General features: G+C 51.8%; 1 protein-coding gene across 1 annotated transcript; it reads left to right on the top strand.

Annotated features, from left to right (window-relative positions):
• Positions 1-472: 472 nt before the first annotated feature.
• Positions 473-16,876, top strand: PLEKHO1 (pleckstrin homology domain containing O1). The gene is made up of 6 exons (XM_068414883.1): positions 473-753; positions 1,551-1,697; positions 11,345-11,485; positions 12,933-13,037; positions 14,339-14,440; positions 14,771-16,876. Exons 1-6 carry the CDS (start codon positions 724-726, stop codon positions 15,533-15,535), a joined length of 1,290 nt encoding a protein of 429 aa, XP_068270984.1. The 5' UTR covers positions 473-723; the 3' UTR covers positions 15,536-16,876.
• The last annotated feature ends 1,412 nt before the right edge of the window (positions 16,877-18,288 follow it).

Genomic DNA, 18,288 nt, shown 5'->3' with positions numbered 1-18,288 from the left:
TCTCACTCTCTTTTTGCAGTGTAGGTCCCTGCTACCAGACCCTCCCTTCTCCCCTGGCCCCCTCCCCAGGGAATCTCCTCCCCGCTCCTCTCTGCAGAGTGCTTTTGTTTATACCTCTGAACACTCAGCCACTTTCTTGGCTTAAAACCCTCCCAGTGCCACCGGGCCACTTTTCCGTCTCCCAGGAAGTTTTGCAGTGACCTGTGACACCGCCAGCAACGTGGCTCGGACACGGCGCGGGGGGACATCTGACAAGGTGCTGTCTGCTCCCGTCCCCCCCGCTGACCCCAGCCTCGACACACACCCAGCCACACACCCATCCAGACCCTCACACCACCCGTGAGTCAGAAACAAAGAAGAAAAACCCTCGTGGGCTGCGATTCGCCCTTTATTGTGAACTCCAGACGTCACAGGCGCACGGCTATAGATGGAGCTCGGGAGCCCAGGCCAGCCCAGTGCAAGCCCACGAGAGCTCAGTGATGGTGGTGGTGGTGCGGGTTGGTGGGGGGGGATGCTGTCGCTGTGCGGCTAAGGATGTGTTACAGAGGCGGGCTGGCCTCCATGTAACTAGAGAGCTTCTGTGATCTACAAAGGGTGAGGACAGAGCGGCAGGCAGAGGAGGTACCCGGTGTATTTCCCAGCCACGCTCTCCCCAAGAGGAGGCCGCCGGGAGCCCCTCTCTGATCCCCCCCCCCATCTCCCTCCAGCGCAGCGCACCAAGGAATGATGAAAAAAAATAATTCTGCAAAAAGGGTGAGTGGTAATCAGCTCTTCCTTGGGGTACGGTGGGGTGGGGGAGGCTCCCGGATGTTTTGGGGAGGGGGGCTTGGCTTTTGATTCCCAGTTGTTTGCTTTGCCTCTGCTCCCTCCACCCGAAATAAAACCTCAACCAGACCAAAACAAAACCAAACCCAGCACCCGTCTCTCCTGCTGCCCAGCGCCTCTCCTTCCTCCTGAATTCGCCCGCAGACTCTCATCGCCAAGCGATGTGGGCAGGCAGTTTTCATTTTTGATCACAAGGAAACGATAAAATACGGAGACACCATCTATCTGTCGCTCTCCGTGCCATATGTGTGCGTCTGCTGCGCCCAGAGACCTTATCGCTGTCTATGAAGAAATCTTAAATATAAACCCAGACAGAGACTTCACCTCTAGGATTAATTGCTCAGAAAAGGCTCAAGGATGCAATTAAAAAAATCAGCTCGTTTAAAATCTCCCCAACACCCTCCTCTTCCTCTTTCCACCGGCAAATGCACGTTGTATGAGGCGAATAGAACAGAGCAGCCTTCCTTATATAATGCACAGAGTGAAACCCTGCCTGCGCTTTTTGCACCATCCCCTCGGTATTATTGTTGTTGCTTCATGTCTGCAGCAGGAAAATTTATGTAGATTGAATCAAGCAAAGAACCTCGGTCCCAGCTTCGGTGGAGAGAGGGGCCGGAGGGAGGGGGAGGCGAAAGTTGGGCAAAGAGGGAGGGGGGGAGAAGAGGAGTGTAAACCCAAGAATAATACCATTTCCCCCCATTTTCTTCCCTCTCTCTTTGTGTTAGGGGCAACAGGATGGAAACCAGCAATCTGTGCAGCCAGAGAAGGTCGGCTGGGTGCGGAAATTTTGCGGGAAAGGCATTTTTAGGGAAATCTGGAAAAACCGTTATGTGGTTTTGAAGGGAGATCAGCTTTACATCTCGGAGAAGGAGGTAGGATCGCTTTCATTTTCCTTTCCCATCCCCCTTTCCTCCCCTTTGCATATGAAAAGCACACGGAGCAGCCCCAGCCTTCCCCCAGCGCCCCTGCCCAGCCATCGCCCCTCCAGCGCCAGCCGGGGTTCAGGAGGTTTCTCGGGGGCTTCTCTTCTCCCCGAGTCGGCACCAGAGAAACCTGGGCTGGGGTGTCAGCTCCAGCCGCGGCTCTCCCAGGCAGCTCTGGCTGGGAGACATTTTCCCAGCACTGGACACATGAAAGGATTCACTCAGCGGGAGTTAAACCCCTCACCCTTCTCTCCACCGCGGTGGAACGGCAACGCCAGCTTCCTTCTGTGCCTGTCCCCTGTCGTTAAGTTCGACAGTGGTCTTGTTCCCCGCTGCTGCTCTGCTCTGTTTGGAAAAAGCTGTGGCCTCCCAACTGGAATCAATCCATTTACAGGTCCCTTGTCTCTCGTATTTTTTTCCCCCTGAACCACCCCGCAAGAGGACAACGGGGAAATCTAACCACGGATTCAACACCTTGTTGAAAAACGTGCCCCCCTCTTCTCCCCCTCGTCCCTGCTCCGCATGGGCTGGGGTTTGGGGTTTAATGTAGTGTTTATATTAGACTTAATTGGATGTGACTGTCAGGCTGAGCGTGGCAGGCTCTGGCAGGCTGGGATCCGGCTGTCCTTGCACAGCCTCCCCCCCCTCTTAGTTTTTGTCTTGATAAATTCATCAGGAAGAAATCCCCAGGCAACAGCACTCCTCCCTCTGCTTACCCTTTAAAAACTCACCGCTAGCACCAGTGAGTTGTACCCACAGGGGCTCTTTGGGGTCAGGCTGGTGTTAGGACAGGGCATTTGGGGTAAAAATACGGATCGGGGTCTCGGTGGGTTTCCCCCCGTAAGCGGAGGTTGCCTCTGATGGGCATTGCAGGGCGGTCTGTGGTTCAGACGCGTGGTGAGCTGGCCCAGCTTTACCAGTTTAGGATCTGGAGAGATAATAGGGTCCAGAGCGCCAAGCATAATTTGATTTAGAGACTAATTGAATCACGGGGCATGGCGAAGTGCAGATGGATCAGGGGTTATTAGAACACAGAAATAGCCTAAAAGCAGACTGAAAGCCCAGGTCGTGCTTTGCCATGTGTTGGCATTTCACAGCTCGCTCCCATTGAGCTCTTGGCTGCTCCAGAACTGGGGAGAGACGCGGGTGTGGGGAATAAATGTTGTGTGCAGGCTGGGGGGTCGGTGCCTTAGAAATGCTCAGGTAAAGAGACAGAAGAAGAGAAAGATCAGAGACTACAGACAACACTAGTAATGAGACACTAAACCTACAATGAACCTAGAGATACGTTTATGGATGGGAAAAATTAGATGGGAAGATGGATGTGAGAGGTACACAGCAAGTGGTACGAATCTCCTTTCATTTGTGGTCCTTCCACGTGTCCCAGTAGTAACACAGACTGTAGAGCGTGTATTTCTCAACAGCAGGCCTGCTTGTCTTGCCTGACTCTTACAAGCAGCTCACATACTTCTGGGGCCACAGATCAGAGTTTAGAACCTGCTAGACAGACAGATTACATGGCTGGGAGGATTTTACCTGCTGCCTCATGTTCTCCCACTCTGGGTCAATGGCTCTTCTGTACTGGGGCCCGATTCAAGGCAGCACGTGCTTGAGCAGAAACATATGCTCAAGCCCAGCTAACTGGGATCGAACTGGAGCTTGTACTTCGTGAGCCTGGACCTGGAAGAGAAGTAGCCATGACCAAGTCCAAATGAGAGGGGAGCTGCCTGCTCAGATCAGACTGCCTCAGCTGTGCTGACACAGTTGGAACTGCTGGGAAGGCATTGGGAACAGGCTGGACTAGGCAGCTCTGTGATGGTAAACTCACTGCAGGCTGGGCAGGTGCTTTAAGGTGTTAGCAGGATGCTGCACGGTCCTTCAAGCAGGTGTGAAGGCGCAGTATCAGCAACGGGACTGAGGAATGCTGTACTTCACAGCTGAGTTAGCAGGGAGGTTGGGCATGTGGTTTGGGGGGGACTTGGAGACAGACACAGGAACTTTTCAGGGTCCCTCTCAGCACCATTCTGTGGGGGAAGGAGTCATTTGGGTGGGTAGAGGGAGAAACTTTGAGAGAAAGGGCACTTCCAGAGAGCTACTCAGCGCACATAAGCCCTGAGCAGCCTAAAAGTACCCGCTACAGATAGGCTGTGGTGCCTGCGCTCCTACGGGGAGTGCTCACAGGGGAGGGCAGCTCGGCTGGGCTCCACGCTGGCACACTGCTCCAGGGCTGGAGGGGCTGCCCCGTTCAAAGGATCCTCCCAGACCCTCCGTCTGCAGCCCAGACCTGCACAGCGGCTGTCTGGGACAGCAAAGCCGTGCTGTGTGGCACAACACACTCCTTTAAGCAGTGTGCGAACCCTCCCTTTGATGGGAAAGACTCTGGATCTTGCCTGGGAAAACAAGAGTGTTTTCCCAAATCCTGGCCACCCTGAAGTCACCAGCTGGCCTGCCACTGGCTGTGGTGCCACTGGGGTGTCCCCACACCCAGCGCTGCCGGGTGGGTGGTTGTGTCTCTTGTGGTACCTCAACTGGTTGAACCCTGGAGAATAAACTGACAGCAAAAGGCTCTACTTGGCTAAGGAGCAGGAAAGCCTGAGCAAGGAGAATGTAGCCACACAGGAACCACCACCAGTGAAGATGTGCAGGAAAAAGATTCCTTTCTATCCCTCCCTCCCTCCCAAACACATCCAGGTAGCTGCCTCCCCAATACCTGTGTGCTCTGAGCCCAGAACAGGGACAAGGCTGACTGAGGGGCCACGCGGGTGCCAGTTCTGACCAAGGAGCACTTGTGTTTGTTTCAGGGAGCACGTGTGGATTGTTTTATGGGGAAAAAAACTAGTGCGTGTGCAACTGAAGCAGCACTGTGGCTCTACGTGTACGAATGTGTGTGTGAAAGGCCATAAATAACAGGCAGCAGCGACTGCCTATGTCTTTATATGGAAGAATCTGTGGTTGTGTAGAGATGTGGTTACAGAGGTAACATCTGGCTGCCTGCGTGTGCGCTGGAGTGACTCCGTGTGCCTGCGGGGACGAGGAATGCGCCTGTGTCACCGGGTCTGGCATCTCCGGGCATCTCAATACACGAGGTGCCACCTGGCACGTGTACGCTGGGTGAGCACGTGTGTGCACGCGTGTAAGGACAGAGGGCACGCGTTTGGGGTGGCTGCCTGTCGCTTGTGTGTTTCCAAGACTTTCTGTTCAAAGACAGATGGGTCTTTTAACGCACGGCGCGGGTTTTTGGTACTGACTGGACCTTAGCAAAGCCAGGCCTCCACACACCAACCAGTTCTGAGATCTGCCCTGGGGAGGCCCGTAGCCAGCACTCCCTCCTGTCCCACCGGTCTTACCGCGTGTTTCAGAGCTCTGGATCCCCCTGCACACTCACTTTCCCGGCAGCAGGTGCCTGCAGCTCCCGCAAATAGCTTAATAAATTGGGATTTGCCAAGCAGAACAGGACGGAGCCTCTTTTGTTTTTTCACACATCAGATTATGCCCAGTGGAGAAAATGGAGCCACTGCTGGGTTGCGCTGATGAGGTGTGTGAGAGGCTCTTCACTGCTCTGGAGAAAGGTCCCTCCGCTGCTGAATCCCTGCCACGGCCGGGGTGGCTGATGGGGCAGGCACTGGATGCAGCCAGAGAGAGAATCAAATAGTGGAGACCCTGAGGAGATGTGAACAGAAAACTCTAGTGGAAACGGCCACTTGACAGGTTGAACCTCAGCCCAATTTCTGCAGCAATGGGAGAGGAGGCTCGATTGTCTGTTTCCACAAAAGATCAAAGGCCTCCTCTGCTATAAATTATTTTTGCTCCATCAAAGCCACTGGAGCAACGTGGATTCGGTGGATGGAGCTTACGAGTTAACTCTCATATTAACCTTGGTGTTTCTTGTCAGCTCCTCTTAAGCTCAGCGGCTGCTCTAGAACAGAAGGTGGGTTGTTGAGCGGGTAAAGCAGGACCCTGTCAGCTCAGAGCACCACAGAGGAAGGGGTTAAGCACCAGGACTCCTGGATGCTGTCCTCAGTCCTGCCACACACTCACTAAATGAATTCAAACCAGACATTTATTCACTTTTGCCTGAATTTCTCCATCTGGAAAGCAGGGCTAATAATACTCATCTCCCCAAGGCACAAGGTGCCTCGGAAGGGGGAATTGTGTGTCACACACTGTGGGGTCCCTTGGGACAGATGTCAGCTCCAGACAGGTAATGATGGTGCACAAAGAGCAGTACAACTGCTCGGAGCTGAGCACCAGGCTGATTTCTGGGAGCTCTGAATGGATGGGCTAACTCCCACGGGCAGAGTCAGACTACCGAAATCCCCCCAGTATCCACAGCGATACCTGCTGGGAATCTCTGGGCTGTTGCAGTTGCCTATGCAGGACCTGGGCTTGCAGGTTAGAGACTAGCCCTGATTTATTTATCTTGTTAGGAGAAGATGTGAATACCTGAGAGAAGCCTGGGCTTTCTCCCTGGCAGAAACCAAGTCTCTAAGAAGAGGAAATATATTTTATCAGACCAGCTGATGTACCTGAAAAATGCAAACAGGGCTTTTGAGTGATTTTCTTTCAGTAGGGCATCAGCCTTGGGAAGCTGTGAAGCCTGCTCTAACACCTAGAGCCTTTTGCTCTTCCAGCTGTGCACCAAACTGGTAGCTGGGGCTTACAGACCTCGCTCAGCCAGGAGCTCCGAGCCTGCACAGCAATCTGTACCCCTGCTGCAAGCCGAACTCTGTGAACCTATGCAAAAACCCCCTTCATTATTTAGCATTTGGTCATCAGCCAAAAAAAGCATTCAGGGCAGAGACACGCAAGACAAGATGGGCTCAAGTGAGCTGAGCTCTGCTAAGCACAAGAATACCTCCTTAGTATCACTTCTGCATTCTTTCCCCTCGCTCTCCTCCACACCGGTTCCCTCCCCTCCTGCAAGTTTCTGGTAATTGTTCTCTTGTTTCTAGCACAGCTTTGTTATTGCTTTGCACTTGGGAATAGCCGTCAGGCTAACACAGACACAGCTGGGCTCCTACCACTTCCCGTCAGGAAGCCCAGGGCTGTCCAGACAGCATGAACGGACCCTGGGATGACGAGATGTTAATGAGGAAATGCTTCTCGGGGCTTCCTTAAGCCTTTGCTTGTTTGCTACCAAAAGCATCGACTCAATTAGCACAAGAGCACTTGAAAAGTAGTCTGCTCTCGCTCCTCGTTTGTTACAGCACCACCAAACGCTGCACAACCCTCTGCCTGGAAGGGGTGTGTGCGTGTGTGTGTGTACACATCCGAAGTAGTGTCTAGAGTCCACATACATGGTTCAAGCGTGTGATGGAGCCTGTAAAGTACTTGGGGTGTTTCTGTGCATGTGCTTGGTACTGTGAGGGCACTTCATGGTGTGCGTTTGTGCTTGGTGGGTACCTCTGGGTACGGGGTGGCCACGTTTTCTGCCTGTGTCTCGTCTGCGGTTGGGAGGTGCAGAGAGTACGTTGGTGTCCACTGCGTTCAGCGTGCACAAGGGGTTAACCAGAGCTGTGCAGTTACAGACGTGTTCACAGACAGGGGCAGCGCTGTCAGTCGGGTGTGCAAGCCCTTGGCTTCCAGCTACACAAGAATAGTCTGTGACTGCGTGGCTGGGACCTGCTGCCCCTTCCACACCTCTCCTGCTCTTCTCTTTTAAGCCGTCCTTTTCTCTCCCACCTTCCTTCTCCTGCTCGGCCAAGCTCTGTCCTACGCTTTGCAAAGCAAGGTGAAACGTTTCAGCAAAGTGTCAGTTCTCTCTCAGTGGCACCATCCTGCACGACCAGAGAGGCAGAAACGACACACAGCGTCACTCCCGTTCCCTGCAGGAGGTGGCTTGTGAGATGGGGCAGCAAGGCCTTGGGATTAGGGTGCAGCGCCGGGATGCGTAAGAGCTGGTTCCAGCACAGGGTGCTCTTCAGGAGCCAGCCAATTCTGAGAGACCTGTGTCTCTGCTGCACCGGTGACTGCACAAACTATCTTCTGTCTTCTCTCCACACGTGCACTTCAACAGGTACTAGAGAAGGAAAAAGTGGCCCAGCTGCAGTGTCCCACTGTGCACAGGCCATTTTACCCCGTGTCCACAGCATTTTGCAGGTCTTACTGTAATACCTGAAACCCTCCCAGTGCTCCCTGTGTTTCTCATAGTTCCCTTGCAGACCAGAACCACACGGTTACCTCCCGTGTGCAGCCGGGGAACTGAGAAGAACAAGGAGCCAGGGACAGGACGGGCCATCAAACTCAGGTCTCCCTTGCCACCTGCCAGCCCCCTCACCCGTGCTGCTTCCCCGCACTGCCAGAGCTGTGTGGCACACACACGTGGATTCCCATCTTAGCGACAGCCTGATTTTAGTCCAGCTGTGCAGAAATTTCTGTCCCTTGCTCGATGGTAGAGCTGCTCAGCTTGAGGAAGTGAAACCTTCATCTCAGCTTGAGAGGGGAACACGCTGGCTGATGCCGTCCCCGAGACTGCCCATGTTTGGACATTCAGCTTCACTGAGAATCTGTAGGTTTCTTGTTACACCCTGAGCCACATTATAACCCCTCGAATGTCTCGTGGATACGTTACACTGGGTGTCTTGTGATTTTCTGTACCTTCCGCATTTGCTTGGAGCGTGTCACAGCTCAACAGGGAACTGCTCGAGCAAATCATCAAACAAATCTAAGCAAAACCGCAGAATTTTGCCTGGTGACTGAGCGACTGCCCGTCTGCTTCGCTCCTGGTTTGGCCCCAAAACACAGCCCTGATCTGAATCAAGGAGGTTTGGAGCAGGTGACAACTTGATGAGGGAGGAAATTTTAAATCTCCATCAAGACACCCAAGGGGCAGTTAATTTAAACCACATTAGGGATCCTCCTCTCGCCAGGATGCTGCGAAGGAGCATTCATGCAGCAGAAAACAGACCTTTGGAAGCAGGACTAGCTGCAAGGCTCGGAATAAGCCCTACAAGCCTTTGAGAGAATAGACTTTGGGTCCCATGGCTGATGTTCTGACCCACTACAAGCCCACAGGATGGCCACGTCCCGCAGGCGCAGGGAGTGCCGTCGTGGCTGGCGTCCCTTCGGGCTGACCCCGCTGGGGCAGCAGCTGTGGGGGCGAGGCGTGCGAGGAATGCTGCTCCCCTCCTTGAACTTCAGCGACGCGCCAGCAATGTCAGCCTCAGCACAGCTCCCGCTGACTGCAGGCCCAGATTAGCCCGTGGCTGTGTGGCCTGTCTGTAGTGTAGCTACACCCCGAGCAGAGGCAGCTGCCATGGGGGGTGTGGGGACTGTCTGGTCTAATGGCTCCAGGGTCTAATGTACCCTGCTGTAGGGACCTGGCTTTGTCCTAGGTGATGGGGGACACCTCGGGTTCCTTCTCTGTGCCTCAGTTTCCCTCCCCTTGCCTGTCCTACTTGGAGTGTGGAAGCATTTCTGGGAGCATGGGGAGGAGCCAGGCTGAACCCCAGGAAGATAAATTGTGTCTGCCTAGAGCAGGCACAATCCAGATAGCAAAGCCAGCAGAGAGCCATGGCAGCAACTGCTGGGATTTATTTATCCAGAGTTTCCCTGCAGGGCAAGAAGTGCAGGACCTACCTGCCCATGAGGCTCTGAGATCCGTCAGCTCGCTGCACGCCAGGCCCTCAGCAGCTGTGAGGAAGGAAAGACCTGCTGGCCACCTCCCAGCTAGGAATGATTTTGCCAAAATCAACCATGCAGGCCTCTCCTTCCCAGCACATTAAGCCAAACGCTCCCTGATTCCTCTCAGCCTCAAACTACAGTGTGGGAGACCTTAAGAAAGGCTGGTGAAAGCAGTGGGATCCAAAAACCACCCTCATCTACAAAAACGTGGAGGAGGGTGGACACCCTCCAGGTTTGTCACCCACTTTCTGTCGACATAGGTGACTAGGACTCAGGCTTCGCTGGCCACGTGGTTCCAGCAGTTTTGTGGGTCTTTAGGGGTTGCTTTTTTCTTTTTTTTACAGAGGATGGGCTGCAGGACTGTCCTCAGCCTCTGAGCACTCACCCTCTCCTGCCCCTGAGGTTGCTCTGTTCTGTAATTCATGCCCACCACCTCCCTCTTTGGCCTCAGTAGCCTCCCACAAAGGACAAAAGAGCCGCCGGGTACTTTTGAAGTTTGCCTTTCACCTTCCTTCTCTCTAGTTTCAATGTTTACACACCGAATGCTCTGTTATTTTGCTCTGCTGCTTACTCCTCTGCCTGCATATCTCAGTGTGGGAGAGAGGGGGCAAATCGGTTGGCAATGCCCCTGTGAGACAAGACTGCTGTCCTTCCATCCCCATGAAACCACTGCCACTGCGTTACCCCAACGGAGCCCATTTCAGGCTGATGCTGAGACCTCTTCCCACCACCAAGGCAGAACAAAGCCACCTTCAACTGACTGAATTCCAGCCCCATTCACTTTATGGCCTCATTGTACTACCAAGGCTGGGTACAAGCCTTTCCTCCCCGTGCTGCAGCCCTCTGCAAGTCACACCTTTAACTGAAGCCTCTGCGGTATTTATCTCTAGCTGTGTGCCTGTCACACCACGGCTAATGCAGAAGGTGTTGGGGATGAGACCTGGAAAAAGTGAGATCTTATAAAAGCTGCCAAGTGGCCGCTCAATGGCTCTCTACAGGACAACCAAGAAGTGCCGATGTCAGAGAAGACCAAGCCCTAGCACTCTCTTCCTTCTTGAAACCTTCCATGAAAGCCCTGGCTGGGACCTGGCCAGCCACCCCACAAGCACTCACCAAAACCAACCCCACGCTCTGGGCAGCCACTGGTGCCTGGGTGAATTCTGCCCATGGCCCCTTCACAAGGGATGAGGCTCAGCAGCGGGGGAGAGCAGCACACACGGCGTGTCAATAATCTGGGACTGGCTGTGCTTCATCCACCCCCCCGATCAGCTGTCAGCACAGGCTTCAGCAATACCACCAGGTTAAAAATAGGAAGTGCTAATCTTTATCCCTCAGACTTTTGTTATGCTGTCTCCAGAAAAGCAACAAGCGCTAATATGATTGCCCCTTTTAGTCAGCAGATTAAAGCCCACCTCCTCCCAGCATCTCCTGCCTCCGCATGAACCTCCTCCTAGCAGACAGGGTCTTCTTCTTGCTGCTGGAGGAAATCCTACTCATTTTGAGCAATGAGTTACAAGCATAAACACCGTGTCTGATCACACCTGCCTATCAGTTCAGCCCAGCCCCAGTAACTTTGGGGCTGGGAGAGGCAGGTAAGTCCCAAAGGAATGCATTGCAAAGCAGGAATTAACCCAGGAGGCTCTGACTTTCAAGTTGTCCTTCTAAATATGTCCCCCTCATTCCAGAAAAGGCTCGAGTCAAAATTATCATGTTGAAAATCTCCGCTTCTCCCCCCCAAAGCCAAGTGTAGCACTCCCCAGCTAATAGTGCTATTAACTGCACTTGTGTCTTAAGGTGGAAGACTCTTGCGCAGCGTTTCAGTGACCACAGAACACCCCAGAGGCTCCAGCACAGTCTGTATGGTCAAACTGGCAGCAGCGCCAGCCAGGCACCCCGCTGGCTTGGAGCAGCAGCCCTGTTCCTGCCTCTCCGTCTGACAGCTGCAAGGCGGTGATTTTATTTTTGTTTTGCAGGTAAAAGATGAAAAAAACATACAGGAAATGTTTGACCTGAGTGATTATGAGAAGTGTGAAGAGCTCAGGAAGTCCAAAAGCAGAAGCAAAAAGAACCACAGCAAATTTACCCTCGCCCACTCCAGACAGCCTGGGAACACGGTACGCTTCGCTCTCGAGCACGTGGTCAGCCCGAGAAAGCCGTTAGCTCTTGGTGCAGGCCGGGCTGCCTCTCAGTTACCTGCTCCAGGCTTGAAGGCTCGTCACAGTAATTGGGGGGTGAAACTGGGTAGCCTGAGCTGTGCAGGAGTCCAGATTGTGTCTTGTGGTTTAAAATATATGAATGAATTGACCACGTCAGGACCAATAGTGACAGTGAGAGATGGAGAGAGCAGCAGTGTTTCTGCTGGGAGAGGACTCGGGCCTCTGGTGTATTAAGTAAATATGACCAAGCACTTCGCTCTGGATCCGTTCACCTGAGAGTGTTCTGGCTTTGGGGAAGGAAGGTACCAGAACATTTGCCAGGAGCAAGGACAAGCCACTCTACTGCCGCCACTCCTGGCAGCTGTGGTTTAGCTGACTGCACTTGTTAATTCGCAGGGGGACGCAGGGAAGGGAGGGATGCTCATGGTCCTTGGGTTTGCTGCCCAGGTTTGGGCAGCACCAAAAGAGCTGGAGGGAATTTGTCCCAGGAGTACTTTCTGCCCAGAGGAAAGCTAAAAAGTGCCAGAATGGGGGCACTGCTGCCTAGGGGCAGGACTTTCCCTGAGGTCTCGGTTGCCGCTGCTAAAAGAGAGGCAGGCTCTAGCGGCAAGCTGTCTCTGGCACAGATGCACCCACCCACAGCCACACGTGAGCTGGATTTACACTGTTTATCTGACTTGTTTCAGCAGACCAAGCCTGCCCACCCCACACTTTGTATAACACCATGGAATGAGAAAAGGGAAGAGAAGGGGAGAATGGAAAGCGGCTGCACTGTCCCCAAGTGCCCTGAGCAATGGCAAGAATTGAACAAAACTCATTTCTACTGAGTATCTTACTTAAAAAAACATCCTAAGGATACTGGATCCCCTACACACGCCATATTTTCAGAGCAGCTCTGCCCTCAGTGTGCATCTGACATATCAAAGTATGGAAAATCCGGTTCCTTCTGTGGGTACCTACTGTAGCTGCTTGTCTAACAGACTCTGTCAAAGTCTGAGGTGGCAACAGATAAACGGCATGTGAGCAGCAGATGCCCAGAAAGGCTGCGTCACCGTTTGATGAGGGCAAAATCTAGGATGGTGTGTGGGAAGGCAGAGAGGGGGAAGAGGAGGAACTGCAGCCACGAGGGAAGTAAATATGGCACACAGCTTTTGGTTTGAAAAGGAGGAACTGTGAGGAACCATGGTCGGCTTTGCAAGGGGCTGCCAAGAAGCAGAGAGGGCAGCACAGTGTGTGGCAGAGCAGGGCCGTTTTGCAGGGCTGGAGGATCAGGTCTGCTTTGCATTTCCCCACTAAGGCAAGCCAGCTGTAAAGGCCGTGTAGCTTTTCTGTGGGCAGGGACAGCGTGAAAGCATCTCTGTATGAGTTTAGTCACTGGCACTGACCTGAATTCCCTCTTTTGTAGGCACCAAATCTGATCTTCCTGGCTGTGAGTCCAGAAGAGAAAGAGTCCTGGATTAATGCCCTCAACTCTGCAATCACACGTGCTAAAAATCGCATCTTAGATGAGGTGAGCAGGACTCTGAGGGCTGCACCCAGGCTCCGTTGTCTCAACTTTAATCTTGAGCGTGCTCGTGTTTGCAAAGGAGCTTTAAGTAGTGGGACTGAATTAAGGCATTAACTGGAAACGAATATAGTCCCACGCTATCCTCAGAGCACCCGAATAGTGCGGCACCATCTGTCAGCCCACCTGAGTCCATCTTCATCCCGCCTACTCCTCCCCTCCCAGTCACCATCTCCAAGTGACAGGCCCATTTCCACTGCTTTGGCTGAAGGAAGGGCACTTACTGGGCAGTTAAACTTCGCAGATCCTTTCCTGCTGTTCAAGGGTCAAACCAGGAATGTTTAAATCTACCTTCCCAGCACTGTGTGGCATGTATATTTCTATCAAGACAAGTCAGGCTCTCCATTTAGTGAAAAAAGAAGGGACAACCAGAGAGAGGAGGCATCAGGGCACTGTGGGACAGCAACAGGAGAACCCTGGACCAGTATAGCCCTGCCTACTTGAGAACGTGTCCACGTGAAGTGTAGCTAATGTAGCTCCTACAGCTTCCAAAGTGGCAGCATTGCTGCTGCATGGAACTCCCAAAGTAACTACCACAACTATGCAAAGCAGCTTCTACTAGAAAAAAGAACAAAGCAACACCAGTTCATCACTTACACCCCGAGCTGAGCTGACAGGGGCCAGGTTTAGATCAGTATGAGCATTCCCACATAGTTTATTCCAGCGTGAGTGGTAACTACCTCGAGAAGGCCGTGCCCCTCACTACGAGGGCTGCAGTCTGAAAGAGCATTTCAGTGTTGCCTCACATTAATGCTTCATGACAACTATTCTTCAGTTTAGATCTGTCTCAGGTCTATCTCATCCACATTGAACTCACCGCAGTACAGGCGGCCCACTGCTGGGGTGCTGTTTGTTCTCTTGGATGGCAACACAAAACCCTGTAGCGAAGGAAAACAAAGGTCAGACCGTAGGAAAAGCTGTAGAGCAGAAAGCAGCACAGCAAACAATGGTATAGATTGCTTCAAGGAGAGTCTGTCACTGAAAGCTTTACAAACAGATTCAACAGTTAATTGTCAGGAATGACTTAAGTAGATCTGATCCCATCCAGGCACAGAGGGGAGAGACTAGGGCAACACTCTAAGACTCTCCTAAGGCTGGATTCCCACACCCCGTTCCCTGCTGGCAAATCTCCTCCTGTGCATCCTCGTAAGCACATAGATCAGCGAGTCCCACCTGGCTGATTACAGCTACAGAACCAAGGAATGGCTCGTATTTCCTACGCTCACTAGCTTTTGTCACCACTTCAGGTTACTGTCGAAGAGGACAGCTACCTCGCCCACCCAACACGCGACAGAGCAAAAATACAGCACTCCCGACGCCCTCCGACTCGAGGACACTTGATGGCTGTGGTACGTATAACAAACTCCAGACACCTGTTGAGGTAAAATTCCCTTGTAACTATTTCATGTATAAATAAATGCAAGAAAACCTGGTGTTTGTGCTCTGGCCTGAACTGAAAATTGTCATAAGACCCAGGGCTGTCCTGTGTCATCAGATCTAGTCCTCCGTTCTTGTAGACCATCGCAACCCAGCGTATCTGGGGCTCTCTCACTAGGTCACACTTGTCCATCTTTGCATCCCGGTGCAGGTGATGCATATCTGCAGCGTAAGGGACACTCAGAAGCAGTGTGCAGCCATGCCTGTTCCTGTGACAACACAGCTCTTTGTCTTTTCTTCAGGCATCTACCTCAACCTCTGATGGCATGCTGACACTCGACCTGATCCAGGAGGAAGACGCCTCTCCAGAGGATCACGGCACCTGCGAGGAGAGTTTCCGTGTGGATCTGGATAAGTCAGTGGCACATCTCGCTGCTGGCCGGCGCCGGTCGGATTCAGAGAATGTCAAGTCGTCGGAGAAAGGCCGGACAGGGAGCCTCCCGCGACGGGAGGTGACCTCATGGGACAGATCCGGGCAGCGCAATGACTCCTTTGACAAAGGGACCATGTACACTCCACAGGTCCCCAAAAAGCTCTCGCACTCAGAAAAGAATAAATGTGCCTCCATGGAAGAAATTCTGTCTCGACGGGACTCTTCCACGCACCGGGCGATGCTGAGGAGGGGGCTGGAGGCTCAGTTTGCCTCAGCAGAACCAGAGCAGCTCTCCCGGATACAAGAACTGGTTGCACTGAAACTGGAAAAAACTCAGGAACTGCTGACAGAGGTGAAGGGCTACGGGGAAAGCAAGAGAAAGACCAAGGATTCCAACACCAGCACCACCACCACCACCTCTTCTTCCTCATCATCTTCCAAGTCGGACTCTGAAAGGATCCTGCAGGAATCTGAGAGGTTGCTGGGGGAGGCTTCCTCCACCTGGAGCCAAGCCAAGAGGGTGCTGCAGGAGATCAAAGAGTTGAGGGACCTGTACAAACAGTTTGAACTGCAGCAGTCGGACTCAAAACCCAAACAGAGCTCACAGTCTCAGTACAGGAAGAGCATGATGTGAAGGCAAGCCGTGGGATTGGGAGGGAGGGACAGGGGAGGGCGGCCATTTGGTCTTTTTTTTTTAATTATTATTATTTACAGTGTTCAAAAGAGTGAAAAGGTGCCTGTTCTCACCCAAATCTGCTTCTCAAAGCTTGAACCCTTCCTTTCCTCCATCACATCCCCTGATGAAACAACCCTGTGTTCCAATAAATTCATTACAGTTTATACCTCCTTTTTAAAGAGCACCCTTTGCACCGCAGGCCCCCAGCTTCTGTCGTGCTTGGAGGACAGAAGAAAGCATCAGTTCCTAGAAAATGCCCCTGCATGCCTGGAGCAGCACGTGCATAACAACGGGGACAGATGCTCTTGCGCTGTGTCAGCCCTGGCTTTGCTGCTCTAATGTCTGGGCTGTGTCCTGCGTTACAGCTCCTTGACCAAGAGTCTCGTCTTGTTCCCTCACTGTCCTCTTGGAAATAAATGACAAAAAAAAGCTGTTTGTCCCAGCCAACGCTCGGAAGTCCCCGTTATCCAGGAACTGTCTTGAAGATGCTTGGAAGTTCAGGCTGACCTCAAGTTCTACGCGAGTCATCCGAGGCGCTCGCTGGACTGCAGCTAGCGGGGTTCTGTCCTGGCACGGGTCCCTTTTGTGAACTCCTGGGGTCGGCAGGGGTTATTCTCGTGGTACATAGAGAGCCCTCCAGAAGGAGGGCAGCAGGTATGCAATCCGTGTCCAAACCAGTCCTGTCTGTTGATGCTTTACAGAACCCCGTGGCCCCGTGCGATGGGAGTCAGCAGCTACATGTCTTCCTTTCTGTGCAAATAGAGGATCAAAGCCTTGAATCGAACAGACAGCCCCTAGGGGCTGTTTGGGGGGGTTGTTTTCTGGCTTTTTCATTCTCATTTCATTTTTTTTCCCTTTGAGCTGAGGGGAAATGGATAAATCAGGGGTTTGTACAGGTGGCAGCCGGAAACCAAGAGCCAAATGTAGTTTTGGTGGGTTTGATTCTGCTCTCTCATGCATGCACAGGCTCGGTTTCTGCCTGTCAGACTGCAACAGATAGTCCTTGTTGCTCCCCTAAGACCAGAATCAGGCCTACTGAAATGAAAGCTGAGCCTGTACGAGAGCTCAAATACCCTCACCTTGGTGATGCCAAGCACTTTGCTAAATAGGTGGCTCAGTTTTCACGCCTTTAAGCAGAAAGACAAGGCAGGAGGATGTTAAGATGTCTCACAGGGCTTAAAGTACACCAATGTGGTAACATCCAACTGTTACATTTTTTTAAAAAGGAAACCCAATTCTCTCACCTACATTGCAAATAATCCATGAAAATATTAAAACCAACAGAGTTATTTCCTGGTCGCAGTTGGTGTTGTCTATTTTCTTTTGATGGTTGACCTCCCTTGGAAAGGAGATTGGTTACTTCCACTTGTGTCTGGTCAGCGTTACTATTCAGGCTCATGTTGCTGATGTACAGCTGCCAGTGCTGCAAAGAAAGCTTTTCTGTTTTTTTTTTAATTAGCCCTTCTCCCACTTTCCTATTAGAATTTCTGGTAGAATTATTACTGTTGGCACCAGGTTCCTGAAGATCTTATTATTTACAAACTTCAGATCTGTCCCTTGCAACAATCTTTTACTTGTTGTTAAACTCTTTGCCCACTCTTAAAGGACAGTTTTGAAACGGCATCGCTCGTTCACCTGAGCTCCTGTCCCAGAGCTGCATGCTACAACTGTCCAGGGCTATCCAGGGCTATCCATCTCACCCTTCCAGCAGTTTTGTTCTTTTCAAGTTTTCTCCTTACCTTTTTCATCACTTGAAGGATCTGTTTGGATGCATCAGAGGAAAAAACATAATCCCTAAAAGAGATTAAAAAAGAATACGTGTGAGCCACTCTGATAAAACCCTTTCCATGCAGCTCTTTGATTGAGAGAACAAGAAAACTATGCAAATATTTTCCAGATGTGACATTCAGCATTAAAATTACCCTTGTTTTCAAAATAAGAAAGCCAGTCTAAAAACCTGGAGGTTTGAACTGCAGTTGATTGCGATGGATGTGTGGTGTGACTGGACTGATGTCAAAATGTAAGCATGAAAATACACCTGATCCTGACTGCACAGGGGTCATTACACGCTCTCAAGTCTTAAGCAACAAGGTAATATAAAAATTGGCTGATTAACAGGGTCAAAACAGTGCTAGAGCTTGGCCAGGGGAGGGTCAGGTTGGACATTAGGAAGCATTTCTTCTCAGCAAGGGTCATTAGCCATTGGAAGGGGCTGCCCAGGGAGGTGGTGGAGTCACCATCTCTGGAGGGGTTTAAGAAAAGCCTGGACATGGCCCTTAGTGCCCTGGTCTAGTTGCCATGGTGGTGTCAGGGCAATGGTTGGACTCGATGAGCCCAGAGGGCTCTTCCAACCTCATTGATTCTGGGATTCTGACTCTGAAAGCATCGCTTCTGACAGGGCCCAGGGAAAGGGAATAACTTAGGAAGAAAAAACCTGTGAGTTTTCAGAGTAGAAAACATATTTTTCACTTGGGAATATTTTTGTATTATACAAAATGTGAATTTTTCCTTAAAAATCTCTCCAAGTCAAAATAAAACCTTTTGTTTTACCAACTGCCCCCTATCAAGAGGCCTGACACTTTTTTTCCACAGGCAATTTTTACATTGTTTTCATTCAAAACAAAATTAAACTCGAATTGTGGAATTCTTCACGAGGCAGAAACGCCAGGCTCCAGCCGGGTCTGATTACCGAGCTGTGAAACTGCAACCCT

Source organism: Nyctibius grandis, chromosome 17 (assembly GCF_013368605.1).
Source record: "Nyctibius grandis isolate bNycGra1 chromosome 17, bNycGra1.pri, whole genome shotgun sequence".
NCBI lineage: Eukaryota > Metazoa > Chordata > Aves > Nyctibiiformes > Nyctibiidae > Nyctibius > Nyctibius grandis.
This window is presented reverse-complemented; position numbering and strand designations above follow the sequence as displayed.

What these genes read in the sequence shown, in the direction of transcription:
- PLEKHO1 (XM_068414883.1), top strand. Translation starts at nt 724, where the DNA reads ATGATGAAAAAAAATAATTCTGCAAAAAGG. An exon ending in CCAGACAGCCTGGGAACACG is followed by an intron (nt 11,486 to 12,932) that starts GTACGCTTCGCT and finishes CCTCTTTTGTAG; the next exon opens with GCACCAAATCTGATCTTCCT. An exon ending in GAGGACACTTGATGGCTGTG is followed by an intron (nt 14,441 to 14,770) that starts GTACGTATAACA and finishes TCTTTTCTTCAG; the next exon opens with GCATCTACCTCAACCTCTGA.